The sequence below is a fragment of the Callithrix jacchus genome, chromosome 11 (genome assembly GCF_049354715.1).
Source record: "Callithrix jacchus isolate 240 chromosome 11, calJac240_pri, whole genome shotgun sequence".
Classification (NCBI taxonomy): Eukaryota; Metazoa; Chordata; class Mammalia; order Primates; family Cebidae; genus Callithrix; species Callithrix jacchus.
Window position 1 is genome coordinate 5,931,711 of NC_133512.1, and position 24,454 is coordinate 5,956,164.

At 43.5% G+C, this 24,454-nt stretch overlaps 1 protein-coding gene and 1 pseudogene across 28 annotated transcripts in view; one reads left to right on the forward strand and one right to left on the reverse strand.

Moving 5' to 3' along the window:
• ELMO1 (engulfment and cell motility 1) overlaps positions 1-24,454 on the reverse strand; it is a 588,268-nt gene that overhangs the window by 388,110 nt on the left and 175,704 nt on the right. For all 28 annotated transcript variants that reach the window (XR_013523821.1, XR_013523822.1, XR_013523824.1 and 25 more), the window contains 2 exons: positions 13,592-13,642; positions 1,279-1,448 (listed from right to left, as the gene is read on the reverse strand). Coding sequence is in view for 24 of the 28 variants with exons in the window: in XM_054236998.2 (XP_054092973.2) it covers positions 1,279-1,448; positions 13,592-13,642 (221 nt within the window). In the remaining 4 variants the exon portion in view is untranslated. The remainder of the gene's footprint in view (positions 1-1,278; positions 1,449-13,591; positions 13,643-24,454) is intronic.
• LOC108592954 (cytochrome c oxidase subunit 7C, mitochondrial pseudogene) lies at positions 13,857-14,313 on the forward strand (annotated as a pseudogene).

Consider the following 24,454-nt stretch of genomic DNA (forward strand, 5'->3'; position numbering starts at 1 on the left):
GGGCAGCCTCCTGCTTATCCTACCAGGCATTCAGCATTTAGTGGTTAAAGGAGTTGTCCCTCCACCAACATAAGAGCTAGCCTGACTGGTTCCCAACGCTCCACAGTCACAGCAGAGAATCCAAGTCTTGGCTGAGAAGGGGAGCTCCCCAGGAGAAGTGACATTCCTTCCTCCCTCATGATGGAACTCCAACTCCCTCCAGGACGGTTCACAGTCACCTCCTCTGTGAGGGTCTTTGAGATATAATGGGTCTCAGCCGGGCACGATGGCTTATACCTGTAATCCCAGCACTTTGGGAAGCAGAGGGAGGCAGATCACTTGAGGTCAGGAGTTCGAGACCAGCCTGGCCAACATGGTGATACCCTGTCTCTACTAAAAATACAAAAATTAGCCAGGTATGGTGGCACATGCCTGAAATCCCAGATACTAGGAGGCTGAGGCAGGAGGATCACTTGAACCCAGGAAGCAGAGGTTGTAGTGAATGGAGATTGCAGCACCATATTCGAGCCTGGGAGGCAAGGATTCCATCTCCAATTAAAAAAACATTAAAAAAAAAGAGAGAGAGAGCGCTAATGGGTCTACCGTCTAGACTCCTGGCTCTCAGGAGGAATTATACACAATGGAATTCTGCCTATATAATAGTTTCCATCAATTTTTGGAAGGCAAGGCTCAAAAGAAAAAAATTTCCCATCTTCAACTCTTTTGTGCACAGTAGGTAGTAAATACCTGTTAACTACATTTAATTTCAAGTAATTAATGACAGGTATTTAATCATTCAAGGGTTAATTTTTGAAATTACTTCAGAGATGATATCTTGATCTGTTTTTATACTTTGAAAAACAACTTGGAACTAGCTTGAGCTGTCAATATAAAAAGAAACAGAATTAGGTAATCTAATTTTTTAATGAATTAAGAAAGGAAAAATTTTTCCTAGGGATGGGCAAGGAAGATGTGGGATCAATGTTTTGTCAACTTATAATTTCAGTGTTGGCAAGATCCTCTGAGATAAGGACATGGTATTTTTTCCACATAAATCTGAAATTTCTAGCATTTGATGGATTTCTATTTTGTCTTAGACACTAGATAGTTGGTGGGCAAAGGGTGGAGACATCCTGAAATTACAAACCCACTGCCCCGTCACTATCTTAAAACTGTTTTTTCCTGAGTCTAACCAATGCTCTGGTCTTTAAAACAGCTTGCAAGTGTAAGGAATGTGACGATATTCAAAACATTGAGACATATAAGACAGCCGCGAAAGTCAGGAAAAAAGATGCTTACTCAGTGCCACTCTCCACCATCTGCGTGAGGTGAGAGATGCCATCCAGGTTTATAAACTCCTGGGCAAACGTGACATCCCTGGAGAGGCTGGCCAAGTCCTTCAGGGCTTCCAGCTTGGCGTCCATACTCGAGGACTGGATTCGTTCATGCAGCTGCTGGGCGTTCTGAGCCTTATGGGGCAAAAGCAAAGGGAAGAGTGTTGACAAGGGAAACCACAACAGCGAAACAGATCAATGTTTCAATAAGTAACAGGGATACAATGGCCAAAAGTACAAGACTATCTGCATATTACAGAGTGGGCATTTCAACAGGCTTCAAGCTTCCAACCCAAACACTGCACCTTCAGAGCAAGGTCCGTTCATGTCACGAGAGGAAGCAGTTTCATTCTTTTCACAGGGGTTTGGTTTGCATTTCAAGGAAAAGCAAGAGCAAGAGCACAAGAATATTAAAGTCCTAGACACTGAACAGGATGTGGCAGAAAGGAGGGAGGAAATGGGAAGTATTCTTTAAGTAAAGTTATTAAGTAAAAGCAACTGAAAGCTATTTGCTTGGTTAAGCAATTACACAAATTTATACAGCATGCTCACCCGTTCAGTCAGTATCTGAGTACTAACTGCCTACACATGTTCAGAAGCTTCATTAGCCACCCAAATGAGCTTTCTAGGTTACTGCAAATCTTCCAGCACGCCACAACGATGCTTGTAAATTTCAATTTTCAGCAACATGAGTTTCACATGCATTGGCTACTTACGTGAATTCAAAACTAAACATAATTAGGAAACTAAATTAACAGCTATGCCTAGAACGACTTTTAAGGCCTTTGCACTTGGCTCCTACATGCAGGACAGAGAGGAATAGAAACATATTAGAGAAGCTGAACTTCCGGATTATAATTTGTAGTCCAGCTGTCTTACCCACCCGGTCAAGGTTTACATATCCACCTTTCGGTTGAGGCAGGCAGTGAGAAAAACAAAGGACTAAAATGTTCTGCCTGTGTTTTTGCTTAATAGAGATAACTGAATATCTGCTGGGTTTTTTTGTGTGTGTGTTGTTTTTTTTTGAGACAGAGTCTCACTCTGTCGCCCAAGCAGGAGTGCAGTGGCGCGATCTTGGCTCATTGCAATGTCTGCCTCTGGGGTATGAGCAATTCTGTCTCTGCCTCATGAGTAGCTGGAATTACAGGTATGCGCCACCATGCCCGGCTAATTTTTTGTTTTTTTTTATTAGAAACGGGTTTCATGATGTTGGCCAGGCTGGTCTCGAACTCCTGACCTCAGGTGATCCACCTGCCTCGGCCTCCCAAAGTGCTGGGATTACAAGCTTGAGCTACCGCACCAGGCCCTTGTTTTCTCTTTTGAAACTGTGTTGTATTTGAGAGACAGAGAAGATGGGATGTTGACCCCACTAATGAGGTATCTCTCTCCTCTTTGAGGAACCCCCTGTGAACTATCACAAGGTTAAGGTTGCAGAGTGGAGACAGTAGATAGACCCACATCAGTATTGAAGGCAAAACCTATGCTGGCTACAGACTCTGCCTGGAATGGAGGGACTCACACAGTTCCTGAGAGCAGGACTTGAGCCCAGCGGGTCCACAGCCACAGAGCCTGCCCTCCCTGCCAAGTTCCCCTCCACTGTCACCTGGAAGCAGCCCTCAAGAACAGAAAAGGATTCAGCAGGGAACTGATGCAATTGTTTAAGACCCAAGACAGGGATAGAACACGTGCCCCCATCACTTGGTCAGAGATGTATGTGCTCAGCTCTCCCATTTAATTAAAACCAAAAACAGATGCTTTGCATCAGAAATTAGAAGAGAAGGAGAAGAGTGGGGAGGAAAATGAGAGGCCTCCCTACTTATCTACTCACCGATCTACAGATAACCAACACATCACTCAAATACTAAAAGGGAGAGTGAAGATCTGGGTGAGAATCATTTATCTCTTAAAATTGTTCAAGGATATGCTACTTTCCAAAATTTTCAAATGGATATACAACATTTACATGAATATGTAATAGTTAACCCAAGCAAATCATTTCAAATTGCTTAAAAAGTGTATTTTTTTCTCCAAGAAGGATGTCTGCATTTACTATACGGATTATGATAATGAGTACCCAAAAACTATTTCAGTCATTATTAATGGTAATTAACGGTGTTTGGTACAGTTGATACCAATACAAAACACAGCACTTTTTACGAGCCACTGTTGTAAATACTTTCATAAAGTAATTCATTAAATCTGCACAATAGTCCCGACCAGGTAGGTCCTACCACAGTTTTCATTTGACAATGGAAATTGAAGTTCAGGGAAGTTAAGTAACTTGCCCAAGGTCACACAGCTTATCAGTGCTGAAGCTGAAATAGCACCTGGGCAGACTCCAGAAAATACACTGTAAACAGTGGATCTCAAATTGTTGTCTGCATAAGAATCACCTGGATGGCTTCTTAAAACACAGACCATGGGTGACCCCCAGAGTTTCTGGTTGTAAAGGCCTGGGGTGGGGGCCCAAAATTGTGTGTTGAACAAGTCCCCAGGTGCTGCTGCTACTGGCCCAGAAATCACACGCTAAGGACCACCACTCTAAATCACAAGATGCTGCATCTCTCCGTGAGGATGGAATGATTGTGTTTTTCTTTTTCTTGTTTTTTTTTTTTTTTTTTGAGATGGAGTCTTTCTCTGTCACCCAGGCTGGAGTGTAGTGGTGCAATCTTGGCTCACTGCAACCTCCGCCTCCCAGGTTCAAGCGATTCTCCTGTCTCAGACTACTGAGTAGCTGGGATTACAGGCACCTGCCACCATGCCTAGCTCATTTTTGTATTTTTAGTAGAGACAGGGTTTCACTATGTTGCCCAGGCTGATCTTGAACTCCTGACCTCAGGTGATCTGCCTGCCTAGCCTCCCAAAGTGCTGGGATTACAGGCATGAGCTACCATACCTGGCCAATGGTGTTTTTCAATTACCACCTCATCGTCCCCAGCTGCAACACAAGGAGGCCCTCCTGGTTTACAGCACCTAAGGAAAATTTGCTTGCCGTTTTAAAAGCTGAGCAATTTTCAGGAAAATCCTTTGCTAAGAAAACCAAGAAAAAGTCAATAATGTGGAAGCCAAGTAGATGGAATTTATTATACCTGCTCTTACTAATGTATAATTGATTATACCTGTTCTTCCTATCTCATTTTATGCATTCATACTTACCTACCTAAAAGTAAAAAATAAATCAAATTCAAAATAATTGAGGAGAGAGAACCACAGAAACCTGAAGGGGACAAGTGTCCCAAGCAGAGGAATTAAGACTGTGGAGTCCTCCCAAATCCCACAACTGCTCATGGGTTGCTGCTATAGAAATTGGAAATATTTTACCAAGATGGTCACAGGTAAGAATAGCAAAGCAATATCCTAACTTGCTGGGATCTTAGACAAGGAGTCACTCCTAGTAACAGCAGTAAAGCCCTCTCCAGATTGTCAAACTACAACAAAGTTCATAGACTCAATGACCTGGAAAGTTCCTATAGAACTATTCACCCCTCTCCTGCCCTCACCCCAGCGCCTGAGAATGATGTGTTCTACCGTCCCGGGGCTGTTCTTACCTCTCCTCTCCCCTCAGACCTTGCTCCTTCCCTTGGTACCCATATCTAAGGAGACAACTTTTCTTAAAAATGTGCAGTTCCTACAGTGTTTGCTTTGGGGTAAATTTCCCTCTTCATTCCAGGACACAGGTGAACCACTGCAGGGGACACATCACTGAAGAGGAGGGAAGGACTGTGGCAAGCCAGGTGGCGAGGGGACCGTGATGGAAAGCCCCATAAAGCAGGAGTCAGAGGCAGGGCCACTTCCAGCTCTGTCTGGCTCACTCTGGGGCCGCAGTGAACTCTCTTCACCTCTCTTGGCCTCATTTTCCCCATCGGTAGGTACCCCAAGGAACTGTGGTCAGACTGTGCTTAAGGTTCCCTTCCGCCCACAGTGTGACAGATTGCTTCTCAGCTGGGCAGTAACCCTCATCAGAGTCTGCCAGGAAAACGTGCTCCACAGAGGTGAGTCCCAGAAGTGACCTCCAGTCAAAATATTATGTCAAACTGGTGGGACCCTTTTAATGCAATATTTTCCCAATTGGATTCAGAATAGGCAGGGATACACATTTTTTTGTCTTCTCTAATTTCTAAATAATCTGGAAATAAAACTTTATACAAAAAAAATGAGAATAAGTTTTTATTCTTGAAATATTGGGGTTTTGTAAGACAATTTTGTTTTTGGATGTCAGCTATTGCAGGTGACTCTGTATGTAATTTTCTCAGTCTCTTCTCAGACAAGTCTTTCCAGGTATTCATTGGAAAGGAATGTCCCTTCAAAATCCTCAGGATCCTCATTCACTGATTCAACAAATATTTCTTAAAAGCTTGGCATTGTTCTGCACATTTGGGATACAGCAACAAACAAGACAGCCAAGGTTCTCACCCTCCTGGGGCTCACCCACCTTGGTGTGGCAGGTGCACATTTTTTTTTTTTTTTTGAGATAGAGTCTTGCTCTGTCACCCAGGCTGGAGTCCAGTGGCATAATCTCAGCTCACTGCAACCTGTACCTCCTGGGTTCAAGCAATTTTCTGCCCCCTAAGTCACTGGGATTACAGGCAGCTAATTTTTGTATTTTTAGTAGAGATGGGGTTTCACCATGTTGGCCAGGCTGGTCTTGAACTCCTGACCTCGTGATCAACCTGCCTCAGCCTCCCAAAGTGCTGGGATTACAGGCGTGAGCCACCATGCCCAACCTACAATTTTAAAAATTAGCAATAATAAATCCTAAAATGGAGAGTTTGTGTTAGAGAGTGACTGATGTCTTCTTTAGATACGGTGGTTTTCAGGGACAAGTAACCTAAGGAAGTGACATTCACAGAGAGATCTGACTGGTAAGGAGTACTCTACCACTGGGGAGTAGAATATTCTGGGCAGCAATGGTTAGTGCCGGAGCCCTGATTCAGGTGGAACAAGCCTGGCCTGTGTGGAGGGATAGAAAGGAGAGGACTGGTGTGTCTGGGATCTGCAGGCAAAGGAGTGTGGAGGGAAGTGAGGATGCTGAGGCGGCGGACCAGACAGCCTAAGGTGCTCATGAGCATGCAGAACGGGAGGAATCCCTGGTGGTGAGGTGCTTCCCTGAACGGATGCCTCTGAATATCTGAGACAGATGTGTGGTACAGTTGAAGCCCTTAAACCAGCATTCATAGCCAAACATTGAGCAGCCATCGTGTTTACCAATAGGACAATGGTGAAATAGTCATGATATAGTCATAGGATGAAATATATGGAACTATACAGGGAACTTTTCGAGAATGTAAAATAGTGTGGGAACATCCAAATAGGGTGGGAACATCCTCATGATACAATATTAATAGAAATAGCCAGGATAAAAACATATTTTATTGCTTGTGGGAGGTGGGAATATATGCAGGAGTGTGTATCTGCTAAAACGTCATGTCACCCAGCACCTAGAAGAGTGCCTGGCAATTACCATGAGTTCAAAACACATTTCACTAAATGAATGTACAAATGAATATATATAGTCAGTATGCACACATATGTATCCACACATTTAAATACAAATGGCCAAAAAAGACAAATAGATATGACTTGTGGTTATTTATAAATTGTAAAATTCAAAATAATTTTCTTTGCAGCAAGCCTCAGTTTTTGAATTTTCTGTAATGAATCTGTACCATTTTTAGATTTGGGAGGAAAAAGTCAACATTATTAAAAAATAAGATAGGCTTAGTTCTGATTTTTCAAGTGAGCAGCATACATGAAGAGAATCTAGTAGTCATGTAGATCTCTGTATCAGAGAGCACGTTATATTATCCGGTACTGTCCTAAAGACAGATTTACTTTGGGCCATTGAAACGTCTGGATGCGGCTGTCTCATGTCCCAGACAGGAAAGGTTCTGGACCCAGACTTCAGACTGCAAGGGAGGACGTAGCTCATAAAGGCTCAGCCCTGGGCACAGGAAAAGGTACTGCTAGTGTGTGCGTGTCAAGCATTTACCATCTCTCTCTTGAAGATACAAGTTAAAATCATCCCCAAGAAACTTCGGGCATAACTCTGGGTCCATGATGCCAATTAAAAAGTAGTCCAAAAAAATCCTTAGGTTCAACAGTTTAACAGGTATCTTCAAATGGACACTCAATGTTGCCCGGCAATGCAGCATTCTCCTGGAATGTTTGCTGTGTCCCTTTACAATGACTCCTCCACACCGTTTCTTCTCTCCTTAAACACCCTCTATGTTTTTCTGCTGCCTGCCTGCCTGCCACTGGTGATCATTGTATTGAGGAAGTCAAAGCCATCAGCCAGGAGTTCCTCCATCTTCCTACTTCTAACGGCATCAGCTGCTGGCATCTCTACCCTCAAGCTCTATTTCCTCCCGATAGATACCGTGTGCCAGAGACCCTGTTTCCTATCAGAAGTCAGCTCTTCCCCTCAGTTCTGGATCCCCTCTTCCCTGGCCTTCTCAAGTATTCTACTTCAAATGTATCTCCCTTTCTTCTGAATCATCAGTTCTTTCTCTGTAGTGGATCATTTCCAGCTGCAGAAGTCTCTAACATCTCCCATCTTAAAAAAAATAAACAGAAAGGTAAAAGCATCCATTGACCCAATTTCCCTATAGCTACTTTCTCATTTTTCTGCTTGCATTTCCAGCAAACGCTTTGGAAGAGAAAGTAGCCCTAAAGCGTTGCCTCCATTCCACCTCCTATTCTCCCCACTTTCATGAGGCATCCCTGTCCAGCCCTGCCTGGAGAATGTCTCCACGATGCTATTGATAGCTCTAGGTGGCAGCCCAGGGGTCACCACCTCATCTCATCTTCCTTATTATCTGGGCAACGTCCAACACACCTAAGTATTCCCTCTTCCTTGAAATACTCTGCTCACCTGGCTTCTTCTCTAAACCTCAGAATGTCCCCAGGGCTCTGTGCTGAGCCCTCTCCTCTCCCCATGATGCCCTCTTCCAGCCCATAGTTTTAAATGCCATTTCCATGGGCGTGGCTGGCACACCTGCATTTCTCCAGGCTTCCTACTTGATGACATGTCCTCATGGACATAATAAGCATCTCAAACTCTTCATCCTGTCCCCACCCTCCCATTCCAGTAAACAGTAGGCAGTTAATTTTCCCAGAGCACTGGGAGAAACAGGACATCCTTCCTCAAGGAGCATCACATCCTGGAGCTCTGGGGCTCGCCCTCCACAGCACCCCTTCCAACTCTCCAATTCCCTACAGGGCAGGTAGTCCAAGCCCTCTGAGAAAGAAACTCCGACCCTGAAGCTGCAAGAAACTCCGACCCTGTGCCCTGGCTGCCCCTGCAAACTGTCCTTGGGCAGCAGCCGGTGGATCCTGTGACTCCTCTGCCTGCCAGCCTCCACTGGTTTCTTCTCCCTTAAACTAGGCCTCTGACAGCAATGGCAAGAAATAGAATTTAAGGCATTTTACAACCCTTTATTAGTTTCTCAAACGAGGAGAGAAAAACTGAAAACCTGAATTGAAAAATGGAATAAAAAAACATTAATAGTCTTATTGTTAAGAATCTCTGATAACCTGAATCCACACAGTGCCTGAGATAATACCATTTTTCTTTTTGCCACAGGGAATGAGACCCAAAAATCATTATGACAGGCCCTCTGACCTAGATAATGCTGATACCAGCTCCCTAAACCAGAAAGAGCAGAAAGCGGGGATTATGCTTGTAGCTGACAAAGCAACAGTAGGAAACTGATGAGCAGTTCTGCTGTCTCAAACACATCCACACAGGCCACAGGAGGGCATAATGGGCCATGATTAAGTTCTCATGTAATAGGGTTCACAAAAAAAAGTCTTGTAGTTGGCAAAACTGACATGTTTTTAGCATGGGACGTTATGATTCACCTCTTGTGTACTGTAATGGCTTTATAATATTTATTTGTGTATTTCTTTAATTAAAAATAATACCAGCACGAGAGGTAGAAATATGGGTACAGCCAGGCATGGTTGGTAACACCTGTAATCCCAGCACTTTGGGAGGCCAAGGCAGGCATATCACGAGGTCAGGAGTTCAAGACCAGTCTTGCCAACATAGGGAAACCCCATCTCTACTAAAAATACAAATATCAGTCGGGCATGGTGGTGCACGCCTGTAGTCCCAGCCTCTAAGGAGGCTGAGGCAGGAGAATCGCTTGAACCCAGGAGATGGAGGTTTCAGTGAGCTGAGATCGCACCATTGCACTCCAGCCTGGGCGATAAAGCAAGACTCCATATCTCAAATATAGATACATATTTTAATTTTATAACTTCCAGTAATAATCAATCTATATTTGATACACATATAAAATTAAAAAATAAAGTTAGCCCAAAGTTAACAGTTTCTTGTGGTATCCCTTGAGAAACACTGTATCCTTTTAGCTGCATATACACACACACACACACACACACACACACCTCCTTTCCACATACATAACAGGCATGCTTCCATACAGGATGTTCTGCGACCTGCTTTTGTGCTTAATGATGTACTTTAGAGATGCCTCCTCGGCAGCACATACGACATTCTTACTAACAACTACACGGTATTCTATAACATGGACATTACCTACAGCACTGAGCTAGTCCCACTGATAAACATGTAACAGGTTCCCAGCTTTTGATCCCTAAAAACAATGATGCATATAGCCATGCTTGTGCATGTGTGTGTGTGTGTGTGTGTGTGTGTGTCTTTCCTGCAGTGCTTTTGTAGGTCTCTTTATTATATAAACTCCCAGGAGCAGTACTGTTAAGACATAGGTATGTATGTTTTGAACTTCGGTGCATACCAATAAATTGTCCTCCAAAGAGGGCACACCGATAGATTCTACTTCAAATGTTCAAAATTCTGACTCCACAGCATCTCTTCTTCACACTTTGATTATCTAGGACTGTAGGTTTTCATCTCTAAGAGAGAGATTGAAGCTCTTCTCAGATAGGTAGGTAGATAGATAGATAGATAGATAGATAGATAGATAGATAGATAGATGATAGATAGATAGATAGATAGATAGATAGATAGATAGATAGATAGATAGACAGGTAGATAGACAGACAGACAGGCAGACAGACAGACAGACAGACAGACAGACAGACAGATAGATAGATAGACAGACAGGTAGATAGATAGATATTATTTTGGGTATTTTTCCCCGTTCATAACTTCTGGTATTTTCCCCTGTTCATAGCGTCGTCTTTTGGGATGGTTTCTTTATCCACTCATAAAGAATCCTGAAAATGAATTAACTGGCCCTCTATTATGCAGTTGTCAATTTTTTTCTATTGTGGTTTTTAACTTTGTTTCTGGAATTCTTTCCGAACACAAAGTTTTTGTGGGGTTGTATTTATTTTTTGGTAGTCAAATTTATTCATCTGTTTCTTTATGGCTTCTACATTTTGTGTTCCACTTAGAAGTTTCTCACCACTCCAACACTACAAATATAGTCATTGTAAGCACTTTTTCAAGCAAAAATTTCAGAAAAGTAGCAGCAACGGTCTGGCAAGTCAGGCTTCTTCTGATATGAGCAACAGCCAAAGCTGACTGTAAAACATGCTGCATGCAACAGAGGACCTCAGACTCGATGTCCACAGCTGTTATGATCACGGCAGGTAGAAGGAGATACTGCTCAGCTATGCGCTCGGAAGCTCGCCAACCCCTGACTGCTCCCAAGTCCACACACACTTGCACACATTCTCTGGGTGTGTTCCTGGCTGTATTGTTATGCTAATGGAGAGATGGATAAAGATACCACACCAGAAAGATACACTTGTTTAACACAGCCACTAGAGAGACTATCTAAAGATGTACCAAGCAGTGGAGAAACCGTGGCCAGGTACAAGGCCTATTACAAGTTAAACAGTGCACGCTGTTTGTTTAGATATTCTAGTATTAATGACTTATTTCTCTAGGAACAATTCAGAAAGGACTGTTCTGTGATAAAGGGAGACAGAAAACAAATTCATCCATCAACAAAAAGACCACCTTTGACAGAGTGGAGGTAAAACTCAGTGCAGCTACACATTACATAAAAACAGGAGTGTGTGTGTGAGTGTGTGTGTGTGTGTGTGTGTGTGTACCCATGTGGCTGTTGAGAAGTCCTTATATGGCTTTACGGAGAGTTCAGCTGAGGCAGATGAAGGAACTTCAAAAGCCTGTATAACACCACCTGCGGGCTTTTTTTACGGTACCTCTAATAGGTGTGTTTTTAAAACATATTTGTATTATGTATAGAAAAATGAAAGAGTATGTGCAAGCTGTGTTTTTTCAGCTAAACGCAAAATTATTAAAAAATAACCTACTGGCAACAAGTAAAGTTCACAGATCTCAAATTTCTTGCTTATAGAGTAATTTCCCAATTCTGGACCCTGTGTCTACATCCAAACCATAGTGATTGCTAAAAATGCAGATTCCTGGGGCCTATTCCCAAACGTTGTAATCCAGCCTCTCTATGAAGGCCCCAGAAATCAGCATTTTCAAAGTTCCACAGCTGATCCAGGTTTGGGGACCACGGCTTTTTGGAAAATGTAAGCCAGTCTCTTGTAGGTGGGCTCCCATCTTGTATTAGTGCCTCTCACACCGGCTTTCACATCTTTCCATTCACTGGGCTGGGAATGGCAGCAGCATTATCTCAGGAACACAAATTCCATTCTTCCTGATGACGAGTCATGCACAGTTTGTTTTGGGATGCTGAAAAACTTCATCCTGTGTAACACCTAGTCGTTTTTCAACGAGTGACTTAGATTGCGGAAATTTTGTTCATGGATCCACAGCAATAAAAAATGAAACTCTTTGGCTTAGAGAAGCCTTCGATTAAAAAGCTGTCTTTGAGAATCTAAAATAAAATAAAAGGCAAGGTATACTTTTTCTGCCCCGCAAGCAGACGATGACTTTTAGCAGGATAAATAGAAACTACAAAAAACAAAGAAAACATTGGTCTAAAGGTCAAATTAACATTCATTCATGCTGATTTGAGTAAGACCAATGCAAAGTCAGACAAAAATGCCTCAGCTCATCATGCAGCCCCTGAAAAATGAGTAAAGATTATAATTTCCATTAAGTGGCAAAGCAGGCATCGAAGACAGTTCAGCCAACTGGAGCAACTCACTCTATCGAGCTCATCACTGGTTTTGGTTCAAGATGTTATGGGGCAAAATGTTTAGGAGTTTCTAAGCCGCTCTAATTAATTTTCAACAATAAGAATTTATGGTAGTTACAGCACCCACAGCTTAATTTTAGCCAGATGCTTTTCCCAATTTTTAAATTTATTTTTAGCCTACCACATGCCTTCAGTGGAAACTGAAAATGATACTTAGACACAGTTTTCATCATATATGCAGAGGGAAAATAGTAACACTTGGTGTATTTCGGGCAGATTATTTTTTAGGAAGGCAATGAAATGCACTGTGAAATAATGTCATTAAATATGCTAATGTTGCAACTAAAGTATCTACAAGCAAGTAGGAAAGATCAAGAAAAGAGACATCATCAGCTACAGTAGTCTAAATATACTGTAACATCTTGTTTAGTGGTTTTAATTCAGAAGACTCTAAAGTTCTCTACGTAGAATCAGCTGTTAGTGGAACAGTAAAGTGGCCAATATTTGTAAATCAGTTTTATGAATTGTCATAATAACAGACTAAGCTACAAAATACTTAAACTCTCTCTCTCTTTCTCACACTCACACACACACCTGACTTTAAAGTGAAGTAACAGACTTGGTTTTGATTGCTTTGTGGTCTGAATTTGCTCAGATGGCATTAGGTGAGTGTGTGAGCAGATGGGTAAAACCAACTAGTACAGGTGAGTGATCCCATCTGTAACAGAATTTCTTAAGATGACTTCCAAACTCAAACCTTAAAGAAGAGGTGTCCAATGTTTTGGTTTCCCTAGGCCACAGGAAGAAGAATGTCTTGGGCCACACATAAAATGCACTAACACTAACAACAGCTGATGAACTAAATAAAATAACAAAAATACTCATTATGTTTTAGGAAAGTTTACAGATTTGTGAATTCAAAGCTATCCTGGGCTGCAGGTTAGACAAGCTTGCCTGAAAGGTTTCACAATCGACTTACTAGCTCTTCTCTTGGAATAAGGTCTTCCTCCTCTGCAGTGGGAAATCTATAGAGGGGCATTTCTGCTAATCGAGAATCTGCATGTGAGGACATTCTGGAAGCCTTTGGTTTTGCACTAAAGTCATCCTCAAAAATTAATATCCCACAATCACATATAGCAGAAATGCAGAGCAAAGAGTTTACTGGGAAGTTCGAAGCTGAGATCAACTTACTGGAGACGTGGTTAATCGAAGGATAGTGCCATTTTTTATCTCATTGCGGTTCTGGAAAAGAAATAAAACGTCTTTGTAAATCTTCAAGTAGAAGCTTGGTAAGGAAGAGAACAAAGGCAAATATAATCTAACAGATACAACAAGCATTCAGTTTATTCTCACTTGGATAATTTTTAATTATTTCTACACAGGCTGTTAAGTTTCAATCAAGTCACTGACAATATTCAGCACAAAGGAAGTGAATATAAACCCAAAGCAAAGGAATATGGGTCCCAAGTATAGCAAACAAAAAAAGGAATTTTAAAAGGTTATTAAGAGCATATGACCTGACAATTCCGCTCCTACATGTTTACTCAATAGAACTGAAAACATATGCCAATACAAGCATTCATGCAATAACGTTCACATAAACGTTAACTATAATAGCCAAAAAGAAGAAACAACACACATGGGTGAATAAAAGGTCTTGGTGGGTGCCACCAGTTCTTCCAACCTTGGTCTCTGCGCCTTTCACAGAGCTTCCAGCAGGGCTGTGTTGGACCAGAGCATCGAGAGGTTCATGACCTCTGCAGTCCTACATGCACTATAACGAGAGCCCTGGGAAGAATTTGCCATTTTCAGTGGAAAACAAGTGTCGTTTACTAGCCATGATGTGTTTGTGCTTTGGATCTGGATTTGATGAGCCCTTCTTTATACTAAGACACCAACTGCTTAAAAAATAAGGATGTTTTAGTCCATCCATTTAACAGATATGAAAAGAGGTGCGGTCTCTGGAAAATGGATCAAACTTGAACTCATATGACATACTAGATATGTGTGTAAATTAACTTACGACATGAAAAAAAGAAACAACACACATGTTCGTTACTTGATAAATGGATAAGCAAAATGTGGTCTATCCACAGAAAATTAGTAATTCATAAAGAGAAATGAAAGGCTGGGTGCGGTGGCTCACGCCTGTAATTCCATCACTTTGGGAGGCTGAGGCAGGTGGATCACCTGAGGTCAGGAGTTCGAGACCAGCCTGGCCAACATGACAAAACCCCGTCTCTACTAACATGCAAAAAAAAAAAAAATAATAATAGCCAAGCATGGTGGAAGGCACCTGTAGTCCCAGCTACTCAGGTGACTGATGCAGAAGAATCACTTGAACCCAGGAGTCAGAGGTTACAGTAAACTGAGATCACACCACTGTACTCTAGCCTGGGCAACAAGAGTGAAATTCTGACTTAAAAGGAATGAAGTACGAATGCATGCCACAACATGGATGAACCTTGAAAACATTACACTAAGTGAAAGATGCCACACACGAAGGCTACATGTTACATAATTTCATTTGTATGAAATGTCCAGGATAGGCAGAGAGCAATAGAATCAGGCATTAGGATCAGTGGTTGCCTAAGGCTGGGGGAGGGAGGGAATGGGAATGACTCCATGGGTCCACTGTTTTCTTTTGGGGTGATGCAAATGTTTTGGAACTAGATAGGTAATGGCTGTACAACATTGCGAATGCATGAAATACTCCCAAATTGGACGCCTTTAAAAGGTGAATTATTGTCACATGTCTCAATAAAGCTGTTTCTTTAAAAGGGTTATTAAGGAGTTTGGCTTCTTAACATTTGCTGGTTCCTTTTGCATGTTGCCTTGAAGTTAAGAACAAATAGCATAAAGAAGCAGGTCTCCGATCAGTCTGCCTCTATTTGGCAAGGATATTCGAGGTGAGTGTTACGAAGCTATCACTTAGCATCTGATGTGGTTTGGCTTTGTGTCCCCACCAAAATCTCATCTTCACGTGTAATCCCCAGGGGTTGAGGGAGGGACCTGGGGGAAGCCAATTGGATCTTGAAGGCAGTTTTCCCCACGCTGTTCTCATGTAAGTAAGTGAGTTCTCAGGAGACGTGATGTTTTTATAAGCGTCTCTCTCCCCTTTGCTTCTTTCACACACCCTCTCGCCTGCTGCTATGTAAGACAGGCCTGCTTACCTGTCTACCATGATTGTAAGTTTCCTGAGGCCTTCCTAGCCATGTGGATCTGTGAGTCAATTAAACCTCTTTTCTTTATAAATTACCCAGTCTTCGGTAGTTCTTTACAGCAGTGTGAGAACAGACTAATACAGCATCTTTGGCATTGAAGACAGAATTTCACTGGTGGTTTTATTTTCTTCCGCCAGTGTATGCGCCATACCCAATTTCCAGGAGGAAACCTTCCAGGAGGCACCGTGGTTGCATGCCCCACCTTGCATGCTGAGGTCAGGGGTTAGCAAATGTGCCTTCAGGATCACTACCCTGCATGGTTTACAACACGCCACAAGCTGGAGTTTGCTCAGGACTCAGCAGACACACTGAGGAGGTTGGAAATGTCTTGATGAGATGCCAAAGACACGTAAGATTGCCTGCTTCCTCAGCCAATTCTGATGACTTTTTGGACAATGAATTTTCTAAAAGAACCACCCAAAAAGGGGCAGATTTCAGGCCGGTACCCCCTCCCAAAGAAAAGCAGATCTGAGCATTTCACGCCAAGTACAAGCAAGCCAGAAAACCCAACAGCACCACATCCAAGCCCTATGTGTGCAATTCAGCCCAGTGCAGAGCATCCCCCAGTGCACTAGCCATCTCTGGAGAGAGCCAGTTCCTCATTACTGGAAGCAAGCATGGTCCTAGATGCCTCTTGGCAGGCAGGCTGAGATAAAAGATGGGGAAATGAATTCAAGCTGTTTTTAAAATCGCTTTTCAACTCTGAAATTCTATGACTCTGTGAGAAATGAAAAGGAAGATGGCAAACACTAACAATAGAGTTCTAAGGAAGCCAAATACACAAATACCTCTTCTTTGCTCAAGTTCTAAACAACTTGAGAAAATATGATGGAGAACTAAAAATCCTTTATATTAGTGATTACGGAGAACAAGGCTCAGAGTGACCCTTGGCTCAGGCACACCTGCTCATGTAAGACTTAAGGGAGGTCCCTTCCCAAGAGGAAAGAGGTCTAGTTTATTCTTCTTAAAGTTTCCAGATAGGAAGGGAAGATGGCCCTAAGGGTATAAAGGGACCAGGAGGGTTTAGAAATAATATTTCTAATAATCATGGAGATTTGGAGTTGTGATGAGGCACTCCTAACAAAAGCAATCAACTAACATTTATTGAAAGAAAGCGGGCTGGGAGGTTTTGTTTCTCATGCGTATGTAACCAACATCATAACTCTATGCCCATGTCAAAGGTGAGAAAGCAAAGCTGCTGAGAGGATAAGTTATTTGCCCAACATTGTGGAGGAAGATGAGAGGATTCACACCCGGGTAATCTGACATTTGCCCAACATCATGGAGGAGGACGAGAGGATTCACACCCGGGTAATCTGATATTTGCCCAACATCATGGAGGAGGATGAGAGGATTCACACCCGGGTAATCTGACATTTGCCCAACATCATGGAGAAGGATGAGAGGATTCACACCCCGGTAATCTGACATTTGCCCAACATCATGGAGGAGGATGAGAGGATTCACACCCGGGTAATCTGACAGCAAAGGCTGTGCTCTGTCTGCCTGACAAAGGTAAGACCTAGACCTTGCATTTACCTTTAGAGGGGAGAGTTCATCAGTCACTCAACATACATGAGATCAAAGAATCAAGACAGGTGCTAAGGAATGCTCCCCACAGTCCCAGGCCTTCCTCACCACACCCAAGACAACACACTGGATGCTGGGTGGGAGGAGGGCTGGGGGAAATTCCACAGTTGGCCTCTAGGCTCCCTCAGGCACTCCTTCAAGGTTCACTCATTAGTTTTTGGAACTCAAGCAAGATTGCTTTCAAGAAACGGTCTTGAGGATTGTTTGTTTGAAAGCAAAGCATTATTAAATCCTCTGATAAGGCTGGGCTCAATTCCTCCTCTGCTTCCCACCAGCTGAGTGGTCTCAGTACAAACTACTTAATTCCTCTGACCTAAGTTCTCTTCCCCAAAGTGGGAAGAACAATGCACCGTTAGAGGTGAATAGAGAACAAGAGGAAACGAACACCAGCGCTGCAACTAGACTCGAACTGGCTCGAGAATGGGAGCGATTCCTGATGTCCCCGAGAGAGCAGCACCTTCTGCCTGTGCCTTCTCAGTCAACAGTTACGTTTGTCTTCTCTGCCTTCCTTCCCCCATGTTGTTAAATCAGTGTCTTCTACGTCAGAAGAAAAGAAGATAGGTAGAAGAACCACTAAAATATGCATTACACATTTTAAGGTCCCGACAGAAAGGTAGAACAAACTCAGAAACGAAGGCGATGGGAGACCACCGTTTCTGAGACTGCGTTCTACCCAGGAAGTCAAGGGGATTACAGCTTTTCCACCATGTGCTGATGACAACTTTGGCTCCGTAAGAAAGGACTAACTTGGGCTGTAAACTTTGTTAACAAAGAAAGAGGCTTGTCATTGTTCTGATTTCACAAATCCCATGCAAGAGGCACAGTGCACAGTTTAGAAGTGACAGGACCACCCAGATGGGACACACATTTCACTTTCGAGCTGGAAAACCTGGTGCAAGTGGCATAGCTGTCCTCATGTCCCTGGCTTCATCACATGGAAAATGAGGATATTCCCTATTTTCTAAGGTTGTTCTGAGGACTAAGTGACATAATACATTTAACGTGCTTAGAACAGTGCCTGATACATTGCAAACGCTAAAGAAGTGAGGAGGGGAGAGAGAGAGGAGAGAGAGAGAGAGAGAGATCACTGTTTATTATTAAGCACAAAAATAACATCCAAAAAGCACATTGCCATACCCTTATTTGTTTTTAGCTATACCCTATATGTAAACAATAAATAAAACTAATAGCACAATCTATGTTACCCCAAGGACAGAATCATCTACCCAGCAGGGTATCAAACATTAGCAAGTTCATCCTCTTCTGTAAGTTGACCAGCATGGCTAAGGAGGAATTCTGTCTCACAAGCATGCTTTGTATTGGAGGCTGGGAATCTCTCATTCGTTTTTCTTATCCTGTTCAGTCCTCAGTCGGTTTCAGAGGGAACAGCCCTCTAAGCAACAATAAGTGCTGTGTATATGCTTTCACTTATTCATCTTTTTTGTTCATTGGCTGTCTTCCCTGCCCCCAGGATGTCACCTCCACGAGAGCAGATAGTTTATTACATCTATATCACTCCCATCCAGAACAGTGGACACCTACGGCCTGGCACATGCTGGCACTCAAAAACTGTCTGTTGAATAAATGGCTGAACTACTGTATGCCAGCTACAGAGGAGGCACCAAGGCAGATACAAAGTTAAATAGGACTAATTTCTGTCTGCTGGGAATGGGTCAAAGTCAGAGAAACTGACACGTAATAACTGTATCTGCACCATGGCAGAGTCCTGGGGGTGACCAGCCCTGCATCAGCACACAGGTGTGATGTGGGGAGATGGGACAAAGAACAGGGTGTGCAGCAAAGGCTTTTAGAGGAGGTGACATTCAAGAGGGCCCTCTGGGCATAGGCAGGATTTCCCAGGAGAGAGGAGGAAACATCGCATCTCAAAGTTCTGAGGCATGAAATGACAAGAAATCCTATGGAATAGAGAAAAGTCCTGTGTGGTCGCCTAGAGCCGAAGATGCACAAACAATAGGAAAATGGGACACCCAAAAGGTAAACTGATCTTCCACCATTTAAGAAGAGAGAGGGGCAGGAGTAAGGGGTGGCACCGCGGCTCTGATTTGCTGCTAGTGTATGTGTCACCCGTCTCTGGAGTAGCCAGCTGGGCAACATGGCAGGATATCTGTGCACAGTAAGGAGAATTTCAAGGCTCAGGCTTTGGGAATAAGAGTCATGTGTCCTGCTTCCTGAGAAAAGAATCCAGAGCCTCTGGGCTGAGAACAGAAACCATCTACCTCACACCCACACTCAGCTGGTCACTGAGAATGCAAACCTGCCAGCGTCAGCAATAACAGCCCTTTGTACACTTCCAGAAGTCTCCCTGCCTAGGCAGATGCTATGACTGCTCATTACAAGAACTTTCTGAAATACCCAGAAACTCAAATGAAAAACATCAACTGTTCATACCCTAAGATTCTCTGAAACCCCTTCCTCGAAACCTGTAGTTTCCACCAGTCCAAACTGTTGTATCCTGACCCGTACATGCTTTGAAAGACCCACCTAAACCAAACTGCCAATTCTCAATAAATTCTGACTTGACTTTCTTTCACAGTCTTTTTTCTTTTTCCGTTTTTGTTTTTTTGAGGGGGTGGGGTGGGGGAAGTGCCGGATGGCCTTTTTCTGATGTATCAACTGGACTAGACTACAGTTCCCAGTCACCCGAACACTAATTCAGATGTTGCTGTAAGGTATTTTGTAGATGTGAAGAAAGTCTATAATCCCTTGGCTCTAAGTAAGAGAAATTATCCTAGATAACCTCAGTGGGCCTGCTTCAATAAACTGCAAGGCCTTAAAAACAGCGTTGTTTAGCAGGGCATAGTGCTTATGCCTGTGGTCCCAGCTACTCGGAAGGCTGAGGTGACTGCTTGAGCCCAGAAGGTCAAGGCTGCGGTGAGCTACGATCCCAATACCGCACTCCAGCCTAGGCAACAGAGTGAGACCCTGTCTCTTTAAAACAAAACAAAAAAAAAACCTAACAATAAAACAGAGTTGAGGGTTCCTTAAAGGAACAAGTATCTACCTGTCGAGAGCAGACAGCAGATTCAGCCTGCATCTCAGAGTTCCAGCCCTGTGGACTTCGGGTTTTCCTAACCAGCCCCCATAGTCACATGAGGCCACGTCTTGCACAGTTCCTACACATCTCCTATGGGTGCTGCGTCTCTAGTGGAGCCCTGACAAATTCACTTCTGCCTGAGACTCTGACAAAGTGTTGCATGCTGATTCCCTCAACCAGGTGAGCACGAGGTCATCTCTGTCATATCAGGAAGTGGTATGGGTGACACTTGGGAGCCACCTTTTGACAGGTTCAATCCAAGCGGCATTCAACTGAGAGAGGGTCACTTTTCTCAGGCTAGAGAAGGAACTACATCAAATGACATATAAAAGTGAGTGAGGGCTACTACCTCACTGAGGAACTGCAACCGAATGGGGAGACTTGGCTCTAAGGCATTAAAGTGGCAGATGGGAAGGGGATTATTATGGAGGAGAGAAGGCAGGACTCATTGCAACTCCAGGCAGAGCAGCTTACGAAGTTCACATTGTGAATTTTAGCTCCAGATCGACTGCAAGAACAAACCAGTAATCCCAAGAGGACCCACAGACCTTCTGAAGGAAGCAGACAGCTCCTGCAGGACATGGGAAACACCCCAAATACTGTGAGTGCCCCACTGTGGGAGTAGAAAACGGAGACCTTCCTCCCCAAAACACACTCCCCCTGGAGAAGCCAAAGGTTTGTTTGCAGAAGTTTCCAACCTTACCTGGAGCTGAGCCAATTTAGAGAGCCGAGAGAAATACAGGGTAGGGGAAGCACTGGGAGCTCGCTGCATTCCCTAGCAGGCCATTACCACCTGGTACCACAGGGATCCAACAGGAGGATGGCCAGAGGAGCAAGGGGTTTAACTCCACAGGGAGAAGGAAATCACCACCACACTCTGTACGGTGGGAGTGAGACTGGCCCTTCAGTTTGTGTGGGTGCTGGGTGAAGCCTGTGACTACCGGCTTTCCCCCACTTTCCTGACAGCCCGCATGACTCCGCAGAGGTAGACATAGTCCTGGAGGCATCATACTACCTGATTTCAAACTATACTGTAAGGCCAGAGTCACCAAAAAAGCACGGTAGTGGTTTAAAAATAGGCACCTAGACCAATGGAACAGAACAGAGAACACAGAAATAAACCCACATACTTACAGCCAACTGATCCCCAACAAAGCAAACAGAAACATAAAGTGGGGAAAGGACACCCTTTTCAACAAACGGTGCTGGGATAACTGGCCAGCCACATGTAGGAGAATGAAACTGGATCCGCATCTCTCACCCGATACATCAACTCAAGATGGATTAAGGACTTAAACCTAAGTACCGAAATTATAAAAATTCTTGAAGAGAACATTGGAAAAGCCCTTCTAGACATTGGCTTAGGCAAGGATTTCATGACCAAGAACCCAAAAGCGAATGCAATAAAAGCAAAGACATAGCTGAGACCTAATTAAAGAGCTTTTGCATGGCAAAAGGAACAGTCAGCAGAATAAACAGACAACCCACAGTGTCGGGGGAATCTTCACAATCTATACATCTGACAAAGGACTGACATCCAGAATCTACAACAAACTCAAATCAGTGAGAAAAGAACAAACGATATCATCAAAAAGTGGGCTAAGGACATGAATAGGCAATTCTCAAAAGAAGATATACAAACGGCCGGCAAACACGGAAAAATGCTCAACATCACTAATGATCAGGGAAATGCGAATTGAAAGCGCAATGCAATACCACCTCACTCCTGCAAGAACGGCCATAATCAAAAAATCATGTTGGCATGGATGCCATGAGCAGGACGCACATCTGCACTGCTGGGGGATGTGAACTAGGACAGCCACCATAGAAAACAATGTGGAGGTTGCTCCAAGAACTGAAGTAGAACTGCCACATGATCCACCAGTCCCACTACTGGGTATCTACCCAGAGGAAAAAAGAAGTCCTTATTCAAAAAAGACACTTGGACAAGCACGTTTATATAGGCACAGTTCACAGTGGCAAAATTGTGGAACCAACCCAAATTCCAAACAATCAACAAGTGGGTAAAGAAACTGTGGTGTGTATATATACGATGGAATACTAAACAGGCATAAAAAAATGAGTTAACAGCATTTCCAGTGACCTAGATGAGACTGTAGATTCTTCTTCTCGGTGAAGTAACTTGGGAATGGAAAGCCGAACATCACATGTTCTCACTGATATGTGGGAGCTAAGCTATGGGGATGCAAAGGCATAAGAATGGTACAATGGGCTTTGGGGACTTGGGGGAAGAGCCGGAGGGGTGAGGGATAAAAGACTACAAATAGGGTGCAGTGTGTACTACTCGGGTGACGGGTGCACCAAAATCTCACAAATTACCACTAAAGAACTTACTCATGTAGCAAAATACCACTGTACCCCAGTAACATGGGAAATGAAGTATGTGAGGAGGAAAAAAAAATATCCCCCACAAACAGGGAAAGGGATTCCATGAAAGCAAAGAACACATCCATCAACTCGCAGTGCCAACAAATGGCCACATGCCCTCTCTGGGAAATGAGTCTTTAATCTTCCATTTCTCCTACGATCCCCACACCATCTGCTTTAGAATCACCATGGGTGAGGATCAGAATGCAGATTTCTGGGGATACCCCTCTGCAGCCCATGAATCTGGGTCCCGGTTTGCTGCATTTTCACTATAAACCCAAGTAATTCTGTGGCAAAACGAAGTTCAGAATCATCATAGTCTAAACCTCTGTAAGACTACGCATCACATGTAAAACAAATGTTTGAATTTCAAGGTAACACATAAAGTTTGGAGCAAACAAAACTCAGGCCAGCTTCTCAAAAAATGATGAGAAAAGCAGCAGAAAGAACATTTCTGCAGGGAAGTGTCCTGACTGCACGCGATGCACGAAGAGAACGACAAGTGGCCGAGTGAAAGCCAGCCAAAGCCGGGCTGTCATATTTACTCATACCCAGCAGTTGCAGACTGTACTAGCCCCTGCCATTCACAGGCATCTCGATAGGATGCCTCTGTGTTTCTTTACAGAACTAGCTCATTGATTCAGCCTCTGTGCGGACTGAGTAATAAGACGGCACAGAAAAATGTCATTGTTGTCATGTTTCCCTCTGAAATGTGTTTTTCTCAGTATGCCAACTTCCTACTTAGTCAGATAAATTAAGAATTATGCCTGCTCAAAAATTCCAATTCTATTCTCCTTCCTGTTTTTAGCAAGGACAACAAGAGATCCACAGGGAGGAGGGCTCCCTATCCTGTGTGTTCAGGCCCCATGGAGAGCAGGCAGCTCCAGCATCTTCCCTGGCTCTGTCTCTCCTCACTCCCTCCCTCTCCATCCTTGTCTGTGTCTGCCTCTCTCCCCAGATGTGAGGAGGTCCTTCCTTAGGATATGTTACTATAAAATAATGCTGTTCTTCAGGACCATTTCTTAATCATCACAAAGACTGTTTTTGCATGCAAGCCTGATTGTTTCTGTCCACTGTGTGTCCATTTTTTTGATGTTCACATCTTCAGGCTAATGAAACAACTGAGGGCAATATATGATATGCTGGTTGCTAAGCTACCGAGCAATGTCTCCAGACAGGACTATAGATCTGACCGTTAAGGAGGCATGTTAAAATAAAATCCAGACACCGCCCCAGAAAAAAAAACAGAGGAAAAAAGCCAAAGAGGTGGGGATGAGGAAGAAGGATAAGGAAGCAAAGGTGGTCAGCGGCTATAAATGCTCTAGCCTTCCAGGGGCTTCTCACCATCGGAAACAGAACCCCGCCACCCTCTTAGAGTGGTAGCACTTCGTTCCCACCCGTTAATTTGCAGAATTTGTGGGCTGACTTCTTTTCTACTCTTTTTCATGCCCCCAAGTGAGGCTTCCATTCTCAGTTGTCTTTTTCTCTAATCATTTCACTTTCTGCAAGACCCAGATATCCTGTACCCAATTCCCAAAGCCAAAAAGAGGAAGAACAAGACAAACATTAAGAGATACCTATTAACTACCTATGTGTGGTCTGTAAACACAGAACATGGAGGCACGGGGGGGTCTGCAGTAAATGGTTTGCGCTCTCTGTATCTGCAGTAAGATCTGGGTCAGAAAGAGCAGACAGAGGTGGGTAGACAGCTCCCAGGAGCCCAGAGAATCTGCCGGGACACAGTAAGCCCGAGGGAAAGGACAGAAGGAGACTGCCTGTCCCCTTCAGTGTTTTAAT